Source organism: Pongo pygmaeus, chromosome 18, assembly GCF_028885625.2.
Source record: "Pongo pygmaeus isolate AG05252 chromosome 18, NHGRI_mPonPyg2-v2.0_pri, whole genome shotgun sequence".
Taxonomy (NCBI): Eukaryota; Metazoa; Chordata; class Mammalia; order Primates; family Hominidae; genus Pongo; species Pongo pygmaeus.
In genome coordinates this window covers 81,361,756-81,376,391 of record NC_072391.2, presented here as the reverse complement: position 1 = coordinate 81,376,391, position 14,636 = coordinate 81,361,756, and the positions used below count along the sequence as shown (strand labels likewise).

The 14,636-nt window shown below is 43.7% G+C and overlaps 1 protein-coding gene across 2 annotated transcripts in view; it reads left to right on the top strand.

Moving 5' to 3' along the window:
* MBTPS1 (membrane bound transcription factor peptidase, site 1) overlaps positions 1 to 14,636 on the top strand; it is a 64,516-nt gene that overhangs the window by 8,575 nt on the left and 41,305 nt on the right. For both annotated transcript variants that reach the window (XM_063654141.1, XM_054452635.2), the window contains exons 2-4: positions 7,570 to 8,052; positions 10,366 to 10,623; positions 13,888 to 14,091. In XM_063654141.1, coding sequence (XP_063510211.1) covers positions 7,890 to 8,052; positions 10,366 to 10,623; positions 13,888 to 14,091 — 625 coding nt within the window. In that variant the 5' untranslated portion in view covers positions 7,570 to 7,889. The remainder of the gene's footprint in view (positions 1 to 7,569; positions 8,053 to 10,365; positions 10,624 to 13,887; positions 14,092 to 14,636) is intronic.

Below are 14,636 nucleotides of genomic sequence, written 5' to 3'. Positions count from 1 at the left end.
TTAGGAAAATTCTAGTCCAGTTGATTTTGTAGAATGTCCCTCAATTTGGGTTGGTCTGATGTTTCTCATGATTTGATTTCAGGTTGTGCATCTTTGTCAGGAACCTCCCGAAGTGATGCCGGCTCTTAGTGCATCTGCTCTCATAGACCTGGCTCCATTTGTCTCATTGCTGCTTCCCTTGGACAACTTGGTGGAGCTTCTCCACTGTAAAATGACTTTTCCCCTTTGAAAAGAGATATTTTGTTGGCAGGCATTTTGAGATGATGTAAATATCTCATTCTTCTTCAAACTTTATGTCATTGTGGACTCCTGTTTTCCTGTTTTATTCCACGGGTTGGGATCTGTTATTATTTATTGTGATGCTCAGATTGTCCCGGATTTTGTTAGTGGGGGCCCCTCCAAACTGGCTTCCGTGTTCCTTGGACACTTCCCCATCATTCTGTGAGCCTTTCCTCATTGAGTGACACTGTTCCAAACCCATCTTGTTCTTACCGTACCCAGCCTGGAACTAGCTCTTTGTCCAAAGAGCCTAGGTTCTTTTAGTGGAGAGTGATATTTAGAACCAATTGTGGGCACTAGTTGGGCTCCTTGCTGTTGGGATTTCACTGCTGCCACACCCTTTTGGAGATAGCTAGGAAATGTGTGTAGCACGTACACGTGCACTTAGATTTCTTTCTACATCTGTTAGTCTGTGTATTGAAAACCTTAAATTCAGACCAGCATTTATCATTTAGTTCTGATACTGAATGCTTCATTTATTTTTTCTCTTTCATATTTCTAATTTTCTTCTCTGACAGTAAGAAAGCTGCATCCCATTATATGTAAAATATTTATTTGATCAAACAGTTTTACCTTCACTGCTATCACCCCATTGCCTGCCTGGTGCCTTCTTCACTTGCCAGGCTCTGACCCCCTCACCTGTTGCCTCTCCCTTCACATACCTTCCTCATTCCGCGCAGACTCTAAGACCCTGTAGTGGGCTTCTGCCATTCTCCCATGAACAGCTGCCTTCTTGTCTTCAGCAGAATTCTTCAGGAAGGGAAGAAGAAAAAGCAGAGTTAGCACTCTTAAGAAAGTGCTTTCCTTGGGCCGGGCGCAGTGGCTCACGCCTGTAATCCCAGCACTTTGGGAGGCTGAGGCAGGTGCTGGATCACCTGAGGTCAGGAGTTCGGGACCAGCCTGGCCAGCATGGCAAAATCCTGTCTCTACTGAAAATACAAAAATTAGCTGGGTGTGGTGGTGTGTGCCTGTAATTCCAGCTACTCAGAAGGGTGAGGCAGGAGAATCGCTTTAACCAGGAGTTGGAGGTTGCAGTGAGCAGAGGTCGTGCCATTGCAGTCCAGCCTGGGCAACAAAGTGAGACTCCATCTAAAAAGAAGAAAACAGTGCTTTTCCTTAGGTTTGTGTGTCTGTATCTGTGTGTGCATGCTCTTTCTGCCTGTCCTGCTGCTGCTTGTCTGCTTACCTCTCAGTGGTGAGCCTGTCTTGGGAAGTGTGCCCATCGGGTTTGCATTGTATAGTGAGAACCAGGAGAGACCATTCGTCACAGCTGAATAGATGTATTAGACCCTGGAAAGTGCAGTCTGTGCTTGCAAATCCTCACTGACTTGTCTGGTGAGTCCGTGGGGACACGATCTCTTTAGGCCCAGGCCAGACATAGTGGCTCATGCCTATAATCCCAACACTCTGAGAGGCTGAGGCAGGAGGATATCTTGAGCCTGGGAGTTTGAGACCAGCCTGGGCAACATGGTAAGACCCCATCTCTACAAAAAAAAAATAATAATAATTAGCTGGACATAGTGGCGCTATTGTAGTCCCTGCAACTTGGTAGGCTGAGGTGGGAGGATCACTTGAGCCTCAGAGGTTGAGGCTGCAGTGAACTGTGATTGTGCCACTGTCCTCCAGCCTGGGTGACCAAGCAGGACCCTGTCTCAAAAAAAAAAATAGGCCCAGGAGTTTGGGGGTTGGTAATAAGCTCAGCCTTGGGGACCCCAGTCCCTCTGCCATCATTTACTGGTCTCTTGCCCCCGTTATGGCATTTTTGTTTTCCTTAAAGGAAATTTACATTTTGAAACCACCTTATTCTAGGATTGGGAAACTATAGAAACCTCAGGATCTGTTGCCATAGTTTTTGAGCCATAAATCCTTTGATGAAATAGTGTCTTGATAGAGCCTAGATTTTAGCTCACCTTTTAGGATCGCAAGCAGGTCCACGAGATCCAAACACAGCAAGGGGGTGTGTCCTTGTCCCTGTCATTTCCAGCCTCATCATTCATCTCCATGGGATTTTTACACTTGAAGGCACCTTCTTTCCAGCCACTGGTGGTTTGGTGACTAGAGCAGGTGGGCTGGAGCTGACAGGCTTGGTAAAGTACGGTCTGGCGGCCAGGCTCACTCGCTCACTAGTGTGGCCCTTTTCTGGAAGGGGCCAGTTACTAAGCTAGTGGTCTCTGTCTCTTCAGCTTGCCCACCTTCCTTTTGCAAATTATTTCCCACTGATTTTGGTTTCCTTCTGACTTTCCTGTGCCCTCTGTCTTTTGCCATCTCTGAAAGAAAAGGTACTGGATTGCCCGGGATTCTGCCCTAAGCCGTGCCCTTGACCCTGAGGCTCATCCTAAATTGAACATGCTCAGAGCTCAGCTGCTGCTGGTGTCTCCCAAGTCAGCTTTCCTGCTATCTTCCCTATCTCAGTTAGGGGCAAGCGCCACTTGTCCAGTCGGGCAACTAGCCTTGGTGTTGCCTTGAATCCTCACTTGTGTGCCCCCCACATCTGGTGGACAGCACATCTGTCACTTCTACCTTCGTATCTGTGATGTCATCACCTTTTATCACCTCCCCTGTCCGCCCTGGTCCAAGCCAGCATCTTCTCTCCCTTGGCTCTTTTGTACAGAAGTCCTCCAGATGCTCCCTGTCTCAGCCTGTGCCCCCTTCCACACCGAAGCTAGAGCGATCTGGCTAAAACGCAAGCCACACGTGCTCAGGACTGCCTCACGCTTTCTCTTCCCAGTCAGAATCAAAGCTGAAGTCCTTTCTGTGACCTGCAGGCCCTCCCTGTGCTGTCTCCCCAGTTTCCTCCGATTTCATCTTCGGCTTTCCCTTGCTTCACGCTGGCCTCTTTGCCTTTCTTTCCTCACACACACCAGGAGTGGTCCTTGCCCCAGGGCCTTTTCACTTGCTTTCCCACTGCCTGGATCCTCTTTCCCCAGAGCCTTGGCCAGCTTCCTGCATCCTTCAGGCCTTCACTGAAAAGACCCCTTCTCAGCAGCTGCTGTAGGTAGTGCTGTAGCAGAAAGCCAGCCCTCTCCTGACTTGTCATATTCCTTTTCTTTGTTTTTTTTTTATTTATTTATTATTATTATTATTTTGAAATGGAGTTTTGCTCTTGTTGCCCAGGCTGGAGTGTAGTGGCACGATCTCAACTCACTGCAACCTCTGCCTCCTGGGTTCAAGTGATTCTTCTGTCTGAGCCTACTGAGTAGCTGGAACTACAGGCGCCTGTTGCCACGCATGACTAGTTTTTTTGTTTTTAGTAGAGATGGGGTTTCACCATGTTGGCCAGGATGGTCTCGAACTCCTGGCCTCAGGTGATCCACCCGCCTTGGCCTCCCAAAGTGCTGGGATTACAGGTGTGACCCACCATGCCCAGCTGTTTTCTCTCCTTCCCAAATGTAGTTTTTATCACCAGCTAAATACTGTATGTTTTACTTGTCTTGGTTACGGTCTGTCTCCCTGCACTGGAAGGTAGGCTCCGTGAGGTCAGAGATTTCTGTGGTATTTTGTTCATTACTCTATCCCTACTCCTAGAACAGTGCCTGGCTTTTAGTAGTTTCTCAGTAAATGAGTTGGATGGATGAACACAGGAGCTCAGAAGTTTCATCCTTGGGCTGTGTTTTATCTCTGTGCTGTTCACTGCCATTGGATGGAAGAGGTCCGTATTTCCAGTTATTGGCTGGGGTGTATCTGCTTGAGGTCCTCTCCTCCCCCCTCATCTTTCAGCCTCTCCAGACGGACACCTCCTTGCCTCCCTCCTCAGGCTGGGCAGTGCTGATCCTTGTGCACATCTGTGTCTTCCTGTGGTTGCAGCGTTGCCACACTTGGGATGCTCTGCTCCTCCCTCCCTCACGCTCATCTTTCAGTGCTACTGAGCTCAGATTCTTCTAGAGCTGCTGCAGTGCCCCCTCCCCAGCAGAAGCTGCCTCTTCACAGCCTGGAGAGAACTGTGTGTCAGTTCAGCGTCTGTGGCCCTGGATGCCTGCCTCTCCTTTCACATTTTCATTTCCTGCATTTTGTTTAGTTGTCCTTAAATTTAACTAGATCACACTTGGAAGGTTGTGCCCTGACTAGCTAATAATCTGTGTTTGTTCTATAGTACCTGATAGTATCTTAACTTGGTAAGTACTCTAAAATTGCCTGATCTAATGAATGAGTTAAGGTAAAATGTCTTATGATAATAATTGCCTTCTCTGTTTTCCACAAACCCCACATTTATGATTATTTTTAATTTGGGGAAGAACTGATTACCTTAGAGATTTTTTTTCATTTATTTTATTTTTTTTTTTTTTGAGACAGAGTCTCGCTGTCACCCAGGTGGGACTGCTGCAGTGTCCCAATCTCAGCTCACTGCAGCCTCTGCCTCCTGGGTTCAAACGATTATCCTGCCTCAGCCTCCCGAGTAGTTGGGATTACAGGCATGCACCACAATGTCCAACTAATTTTTGTATTTTTTGTTTGTTTGTTTGTTTGTTTTTAATAGATATGGGGTTTCACCATGTTGGCCAGGCTGGTCTCAACTCCTGGCCTCAAGTGATCCGCCCGCCTCAGCCTCCTAAAGTGGAATCACACCCGGGATTACAGGTGTGAGCCACCGTGCCTGGCCTTTTTTTCATTTGAAAACCCCCAAACCCTTTCTTTGCGTTTCTTTTAAAGGCAAGTACCTGCCTAAGTTGTAAGAGAACATCAGCCATCTGTTCTGCGTGGGCTGTGTTAAAATTTCTTACCTAAGAGTCTTTACCTTTGAGTGAATTATTTTAGAACAGGTTGAATTAAAGTTGATTTAACCCAGTTAGGTCTAAGATTTTCTCACTACTATTACTTACTTATATTTGTGTTATATGGAGCCCACATGTGTCATAGATTCTTTAGCTTGAGGTAGAAAAGTTTTAAGAGGCTTTTTTGTTTGTTTGTTTTGTTTGTTTGTTTTTTAAGTGGAGACAGAGTCTCACTGTGTCACCCAGGCTGGAATGTAGTGGTGTGCTCTTGGCCTACTGCAACCCTCCAGGCTTAAGCGATTTTCATGAGTAGCTGGGACTATAGGCGCGCCACCATGCCTAGCTAATTTTTAATATTTTTTTTGTAGAGATGGGGTTTCTCCACATTGCCCAGGCTGGTCTCAAACCCCTGGGCTCAAATGATTGTTCCTTCCTTTTTAACAACAACAAAAAACCTGCCTTGAGTGGGGAACCCATTTAATAAATATCTTTTAAATATATATTCATCTACTGTGATATGAGAACTGTTATTACTGGTTTTTATCTCCTTTGGCCAGTAGTCTTTAATTAAGCTAGATACATGCTTCATGTCATTATTTTCTTTGGTACCGCATTGCTGGATGTATCAAACATAAAGAAACTAAGAAGTAGGGGCTTACTCCTGAGCAAACTTCTGTCAAACCTGTTAGGGTGGCTTTAGGTGCCCTCTGCTTTTCTGATCTTTCTGTTTGGCTCTTTGTTTTTGCTCTTGCAGTTGGCATTCTCATTGTTCTTGTCGAGATGGATGTAACTGCTTTAAACTTTCACTCATCTCTGATGAGTTCCATGCCCCTTAGTTGCCAGTGCCAGTGCCAGTGCCAGAGATGGGCTTGTTTTTCAGGATCAGTTGTTAGTACAGCAGTGAAAGTCCCTCCTTAGTAAAAGTAAAAACGTTTTTTGGATATTTTAACCCCTCACGGTACTTTATCAATGTTTTTCTACTTGTAGAAGCACATATTGATATTTCCAGAAACCAAAAACTCAGAAGCACCAGTTTCTGCCAGAAGAATGAGTTTTACAGCTTGAAGTACCTTTCCGAATAGATGACTAACTCCTTGTCCTTAATGTTTTCTATTTAAAAACAAGTAGTGGGCGGACATGGTGGCTTATGCCTGTAATCTCAACACTTCGGGAGGCCAAGGTGGCTGGATCACCTGAGTTTGAGACCAGCCTGGACAAAATGCCGAGACTGCTTCTCTATATTAAAATCCAAAAATTAGCTGGGTGTGGTGATGCATGTCTGTAGTCCCAGCTACTCGGGAGGCTGAGCCTGGAGGATTGCTTGAGCCCAGGAAGTTGAGGCTGCAGTGAACTGTGCAGAGATTGTGCCACCCACTCCAGCCTGGGTGTCAGGGTGAGACCCTTCCTCAAAAAAAAAAAAATAATAATAATAATAATAAAATCCTAAGTAGCACTGGAAGGCCTCTCTTGCTTCATTTACCCATCCCCCACCCTGCTGGATTATTTATGCCCCGGGTATGGTCTGTGCAACTGTTTTTCTGATTATGCTACAGCCAGCATTGTTCTTTACTATTGCTCTGTTTTCATTGTGAAGAATGGCAGTTTTTCTTACAATTCAGATGTTTTGGAAGATATCTTCCAAAACGTGCGCATGCTTAATTTAATATCCAGATGACATTTTTCTTTAGCAGTAGCTTCCATGCTCACAAACTGTCCTCTCATGTCACTCCAGTAAAGAGATAATCTGGTTTTATAAGACATTTAGCGGGTTACATTTAAGTGTGAGGTTTCAGGTAAAATAAATTTCAGGACAATTTAACCCTTTTATGCTGTTTTCATATAATTGGTAGACAATATTTCAAAATCTGTAATATTAAAGCATAGTGTTTCTTAAAGAAGGTGTTAAATATCACTGATATGGAAATTACTTTGCTGTTAGGTATTAATGTTACAGCAGAAAGTAAGGCTTTATACCAAGCTTTTGCCTGAAAAATTGATGAAATCTGTGGGAAGTAAAAGTGCCAACTGGGGAAATCCTCTGGGGATTGAGTTGCAAATGATAGAAAATACAGAATCTGAAACAGAACAAAGGATCGTCCTGACTGCTGCTTCTCTTTGGCTGCTAGAATGCTCAGGTCCAGTGTGCTTAGTATTTTTGGTGTTATTTTGTTATCCTTAGTTTTTTCCATTTTTCTCATTTATTTTATTGTTTTATTTTTGAAGATGCCTAAAAATAATTTTCCCGTGAAAGCAGTGAGTAATAAGTAAATAAAAATGAAATAATATGTTTCATGGTTGTATGGCACATTAATTTGTCTTAAAACCAGGATATCTCTTTTACCCTCTTATTTATTTTATTATTTTATTATTTTAGACATAGGGTCTCGCTTTGTTGCTCAGGCTGGACTCAGACTTCTGGGCTCAAGTGATCCTCCCACCTCAGCCTCCCAAGTAGCTGATCTACAGGCACCTGCCACCTTGCCTGGTGGACCCACTTGTTTAAATTATAAATACAACTAAATCATACCTGGCTATGTCAGTTTGCTACTAATGTCTGTGTGCACTGTTTTTTGTTTCATAGATTGGCTCACAGTGGTTGATCAACCCCGTTGGACATTGCTTCTATGGTACAAATGGAGTATAGGACTCAGTCGTCACGGCCTGAGTGAGAGAAGCCTTATTTCCAAGATGGAGAAGAAGCGGAGAAAGAAATGAAAGCCTCTCTTCAGGCTGAACCACAAAAGGCCATGGGATTTAACTTTTATTTACGTTGGACAAGACTGTAAGATGGCTGATCAGTAATGTTGCAGCTTTTAGCCGAAACAAAAATTCACTTCTAATCAAGAAGAAAAAAGTGTGATTTGAATATATGCAATTTTATGATCATATTCGCTTGTGACCATGAAGCTTGTCAACATCTGGCTGCTTCTGCTAGTGGTTTCGCTCTGTGGGAAGAAACATCTGGGCGACAGACTGGAAAAGAAATCTTTTGAAAAGGCCCCATGCCCTGGCTGTTCCCACCTGACTTTGAAGGTGGAATTCTCATCAACAGTTGTGGAATATGGTAATGATGTTGTCTTAAATATTAGGAACTCCCATCTTATTTTTTTAAAGCTTACTTAATATAAAATTAGCTATTGCTGAAGAACATCTTCTTCTTTTCTACAGTAAATTTCTTTCCTTTTTTTTTTTTTTTTTTTTTTTTTGAGACAGAGTCTCACTCTGTCGCCCAGGCTGGAGTGCAGTGGCATGATCTCGGCTCACTGTAACCTCCGCTTCCTGGGTTCAAGCAATTCTCATGCCTCAGCCTCCCAAGTAGCTGGGATTATAGGTGCCTGCCACCATGCCTGGCTAATGTTTTGTTTTGTTTTGTTTTTGAGATGGAGTCTCACTCTGTTGCCCAGGCTAGAGTGCAATGGCGTGATCTCGGTTCACTGCAACTTCCACCTCCCGGGTTCAAGCAGTTCTCCTGCCTCAGCCTCCCGAGCAGCTGGGACTACAGGCACCCGCCACAACTCCCAGTTAATTTTTTCTATTTTTAGTAGAGATGGGGTTTCACCATGTTGGCCAGGCTGGTCTCGAGCTTCTGACCTCGTGATCCGCCTGCCTTGGCCTCCCAGAGTGTTGGGACTACAGGCATGAGCCATCGTGCTAGGCCTTTTTTTTTTTTTTTTTTTTTTTTTAATTTATTTTATTTTATTTTTTTATTTTTAGTAGAGACGGGGTTTCAGCATGTTGGCCAGGCTGGTCTTGAACTCCTGACCTCAAGTGATCACCCTCCTTGGCCTCCCAAAGTGCTGGGATTACAGGCATGAGCCACCGCGCCTGGCCTTCTGTAGTAAATTTCCAGTGGGTTGAGTGCACAGCACATGAATGTTTGCTTAAGTTTGTTTTCCCAGTAGAGTAAGCTTATATGATAAAAGGAAATTGACATGCATTATTTACCTACACCTTCTTTTTTTTTTCTTTTGGAGACAGTTTTGCTCTTGTCGCCCAGGCTGGAGTGCTGTGGCACCATCTCAGCTCATTGCAGCCTTGGCCTCCCAGGCACAAGTGATCTCCCACTTCAGCCTCCTGAGTAGCTGGGACTACAGGCACCTGCCACCATGCCCAGCTAATTTTTTTATTTTTGTTTTTCTTTCTTCTTTTTTTGAGATGGAGATTTACTCTTGTTGCACAGGCTGGAGTGCAATGGCACCATCTCAGATCACCGCAACCTCCGCCTCCCAGGTTCAAGCGATTCTCCTGCCTCAGCCTCCCGAGTAGCTGGGATTACAGGCATGCGCCACCATGCTCGGCTAATTTTGTATTTTTAGTAGAGACTGTGTTTCTCCGTGTTGTTCAGGCTGGTCTTGAACTCCTGACCTCAGGTGATCCTCCTGCCTTGGCCTCCCAAAGTGTTGGGATTACAGGCATGAGCCACTGTGCCCGGCCTGCCCAGCTAATTTTTTTATTTTTTGTTTCACCATGTTGCCCAGGCTGGTCTTAAACTCCTGAGCTCAAGCAATCCACCCACTTTGACCTCCCAGAATGCTGGAATTACAGGCATGAACCACTGTGCCCAGCCTACACCTTGATTCTTTGGAACAGGTGCCATTGTAGTTGGTGAAGGTGGGGAGCTGGGAGGTGCTGAATGTTTATGTTCTAAAGTTTGAGTGACCAGATGTGAAGAAGTGAGCAAATAGTCTCGCATAATCCACTCTGGAATTTTGTTACTGTTTTCGTTTTAAGAAACACTAACTGAGCATTCAGTTCTCTGAATTTCTTTTTCCTACTTGATAACAATTATATACATTTCTTTGTTGTGTATTCAAACTTCTGTAGGTATTTGCTTTTTAAAAAAATATCACGGGTATCTGGTTTCGAATGATGTATTCTGTGTGGTTAGGTGATTCATACAGATCTTTTTTTTTTTGAGACGGAGGCTTGCTCTGTCACCAGGCAGGGGTGCAGTGGTGTGATCTCTGCTTACTGCAATCTCCGCCTCCCAGGTTCAAGTGATTCTCCTGCCTTAGCCTCCCCGGATTATAGGCGCCCACCACCACACCCAGCTAATTTTTTGTATTTTTAGTAGAGATGGAGTTTCACTATGTTGGCCAGGCTGGTCTCAAACTCCTCACCTTGTAATCTGCCCACTTCAGCCTCCCAAAGTGCTGGGATTACACGCGTGAGCCACCGCGCCCAGCCCCATATAGATCATTTTTCCTCAAAGCTCTGCAGACAGCTGTCTAGGTACTTAAACTAGTCTTTGTGTTTTCCTCTCATCTGCTGTGGGCTTTAAGATAATTTTTCTTTTGCCAGATTTTGGATTAGATACAATATAGCATATGTTATAATGTATGTGCGTAACTCTTATTTTTGTGGTGATTGGTTTCAGAATATATTGTGGCTTTCAATGGATACTTTACAGCCAAAGCTAGAAATTCATTTATTTCAAGTGCCCTGAAGAGCAGTGAAGTAGACAACTGGAGAATTATACCTCGAAACAATCCATCCAGCGACTACCCTAGTGATTTTGAGGTGATTCAGATAAAAGAAAAACAGAAAGTGGGGCTGCTAACACTTGAAGATCATCCAAACATCAAACGGGTCACGCCCCAACGAAAAGTCTTTCGTTCCCTCAAGTATGCTGAATGTGAGTATTGTGACTGTAGGCAAATTTCTATCTCTGCTGTTTACTTGGAAAATCTCAAACTGCCGAGTAGTTGAAAAATAGTACAGTGAGTATCCGCATCCTTCCATCTAGTTTGCTAATTGTGAACATTTTCCTGGTAGGAATTTTTTAGTTTAGTTTTGTTTAGTGCACAGGGTTGGTGTGGGGGGGCGGAATTATTTTTTAAAATGAGACTTCGTGCTGTTCTGGTAGAAGAAAATCTGAGGGTTTGCAGTAGTAGATGGTAGTGATCTTTGTTTCTGTTGGAAGTGATTTTCGCCAGCTTCATCTCAAAGCCTTCAGACTTCAAGGCTGCGGCCGCCTTCTTGGGCTGAAAGACACGTCCTTGTGTCTGCTTCTTCCTTGCATTTTGCTTCTCTCAGTGTGTGTTTTCTTTTTTCTTTTCCTTTTTATTTATTTATTTTTTTGAGACGGAGCTTCGCTCTTGTTGCCCAGGCTGGAGGGCAGTGGCGCGATCTCGGCTCACCGCAACCTCCACCTCCCAGGTTCAAGTGATTCTCCTGCCTTAGCCTCCCGAGTCGCTGGGATTACAGGCATGCGCCACCATGCCTGGCTAATTTTGTATTTTTAGTAGAGACGGGGTTTCTCCACGTTGGTCAGGCTGGTCTTGAACTCCTGACCTCAGGTGATCTGCCTGCCTCAGCCTCCCAAAGTGCTGGGATTACAGGCGTGAGCCACTGCACCCAGCCCCATTTTTAAAGGCATTCTTGCAAAACATGTTTTCCTGGGGTTTCATTTTGTTTTTCTCAAAGCCTCCTGACCGGGAATGGTCATGCATCAGCTAGGTTCGTTTAAGTCATCAGCTGTGCAGGTGTGAGGATGGAAGCAATTTGGCTTTTCCTTTTCTTCTCCAGGGCTTAGTCTTTCCTACTTCATTACAATTGGGCTTGTCAAAATAGAGTTTAGCCTCAAATAATAAATTGCATATTTATTAAATGATATTTTCCAAAGATATGTATTACCAAAGGAAAAGGATTTTTTTTTCCTGTTTATCTTAAATCAGGTTAACAAATTGCTAGTTCTGTTATTATTTACAATCATTTCTTTCATCAGAAGGAAGAAGAAATTAAAATTTTACTCTTCTTTGTCTATCATATTTTAGGCCTAAGAGCCTCTGAGGTTTTGCTGCATTAAACACACAGACAAACACACACACACACACACACACACACACACACACACACACACACACACACGAAGAGAAGTTTAATTTTCGTAGTAAAACCAGGTGTAAACTTAAGGCGTCTGACTTTTTCAGAGCCTTTTCTGCTACTCCAGATGTTATGTATTATTCTCCTTAAAAAGCAGTAACAACTCAAAATAATCCCAGAAGATAAAAGCCAATCAAACCTGATACAGTTAGCCAAATGTATACATTGTGGTATTTTACTTGACTTTATTTTTACTTCAGTTATCTTAAAGAGCTCTAGAATGCCTTAGGAGACACGGAGTTGCCTAATTCTAGCACAAGAATCCTAGACTCTCTGGAGATGGGATTCCCTTGGACACCATCTCCACTGCGTGTGTTCCGGGTGCCTGACACCCCTGTGAGGGGAGACTTGCCCACTGCGTGCCCATGCCCCTTGAAGTTAGCTGTGACCTTCAGCAGTAAGTGCTTTTTCCATCTTGAAGCTTCAGTTTTTCTCATTCATAAAATGGAGATGGTACTCCCTACCTTGTGGGGCTGTCATGAAGATAACCTGAAATAATGCATATGAAGAAAGCTTAGTAGAGTGTTCAGGATGTTGTAAGTAACCAAATGTTAACAATTTCGACGGCTCTTACTCGTAGAAGGTTTTGCTTTATTTTGGGCTGACACCATTCTCACTCTGGATCCCACCCATTTGGTTCTATCCCATGGGCCATAAGACAAAGCCTACCTGTTTTCTACATGACAGTAGTTAAAGATATGGTGAAGATAGCTGTCTTTTAGATATTTGAAGATACCCATGGTGTGTCCCTTTTGGCAATTTTTTCTCTCCAGGCTAATCCCCAGTTCTTGCCATAGTTACTCAGATGACTTGATTTCAAGTCCCCTCATCATTTTAAGTGTTTTCCTTTGAATGTACTAATTTTTCTAAATTGTTTGAAAGCTGTGAAGCCCTGAACTGAGTATAATACTGGAGGTGGAGTCTGGCCTGTGCAGGGTCAAGCAGAGCAGGCCCATTCCTGGTCTCAGTGTTGCTCTTCAGTCAGCACCTGCAGCATTGTCCCATGCTGTTGACTTAAAGATCAGACTCAGCACAGGAATTTCAATTAAGAACCATTTCAGTTGGACTGTGCAAATATTTACTTACCAGAAATGACATGACTGTATGTGTTTCCAGGTCCCTGTACTTAACATGGGTGTAGGTTGGTAAGGCTAGAATAAAAATGACAATGATTTGCTTTAGAAAGAGAACTGTGTTAGTATTATAGATTTTCTCTTCTTAAAACTGATTTGAAATATGACTTGTTCATTATGACATGGTCTTTGAAAGGTAAAGGGAAAACCCTTAGGCCATTTCTGTGATACTGCCTTTTTCCTCCGCTTTTTAAAAATAAAGAGACTTACAGATAGTAAAATTCGTGCTTTTTAGAGTATAGTTTGGCAAGTTTTGGCAAAAGTATACCATCAAATATCCACCAACAAAATCAAGATATGGAATAATTCCATCACCCTCAGAAATTCCCCTTCTCTCACTCCTTTGTAGTTCTTTTGTTTTTTGAAAGGTGAAATTCTAGCAGATAAGAATATTGAGAATATTGAGCAGTATACGGTTTTTTTAAGTCCTGTTGATATTTGATGGCGTTTGCCTGCCCAAGAAATCTAGTGAAACTTATAGTAAAAATAAAACTCCATGAATGCTTAGGGTCATTTTCTTTAACTTTTCCCCCTTCTGGTTCAGTGAGAACAAGTTGCTGATGAAAAATCAGGTTTTTCTTTAGTTTTAGTATCACAATTAGCTGTTTAAAATTATTATTATTTAATTTAATCAGTCTTTCTTTGCCTTACCTTGGTTAGAAAATTTCAAGTAGAGAACTATTTGGGAATAATATGACAGCTAAATAACGTCCTCTAATTATAATTGCATTGAGACTGTCTTTCTATAAAAAGAAGATAATCCCACTTTCCCTCAGAGTGGCAAATGGTAGTCCTCGCTGTGTTTAGGATAGTTTTGCTTGGCGGGTATCGCGTAGTTCGTTTTGCTCTTCTGTTCTGACCTTTCTCTCCCTTGCCTGTAGCTGACCCCACAGTACCATGCAACGAAACCCGGTGGAGCCAGAAGTGGCAATCATCACGTCCCCTGCGAAGAGCCAGCCTCTCCCTGGGCTCTGGCTTCTGGCATGCTACGGGAAGGCATTCGAGCAGACGGCTGCTGAGGGCCATCCCGCGCCAGGTTGCCCAGACACTGCAGGCAGACGTGCTCTGGCAGATGGGATATACAGGTGTGTGCTATTACCCAGGGAAGGCGTGGAAAGTCCACACATGCAGGAATTCCATGTTCGGGACTGCCTAGTGCTAAAGCCCTGCAGCCTTCCACATCCAACCTTCTTACTATTTGTTTAGCTGGAGGTAGCCAAGTACTCCTCGTCTTTGACTCCTGTTATGCCAGGCATCTGTTTCTGTGGCTTTTCTAATTGTCACCATTTGTGTCTTATTTTTGTTACCATTTCTGAGGTTAGAAGGGAAGGCTGTGGAGCACTTCTCTCCTGTTGACACATACACAAACGAGCACAGCAGTGCCGGCCGCCGGCGCTGACCGACAGGCCTGCAGAGGTCTGTCACTTCTTGGGGAAAGATGGTCCCTGATCTGGGCAATTCCATGGAAATTAGTTTATCACTTGAGTTTGGTGCCCTGAATGCAGAGTGACTAAGTAATTGACTGTCACACCTGCTGATGATTTGTTTCAGAACAGGAAGCAGTGTTAATAATGATCATGTCCTGTGAAATAAAATTCAGAACAATAAGGATTTTTCCCTTGCTGATTCA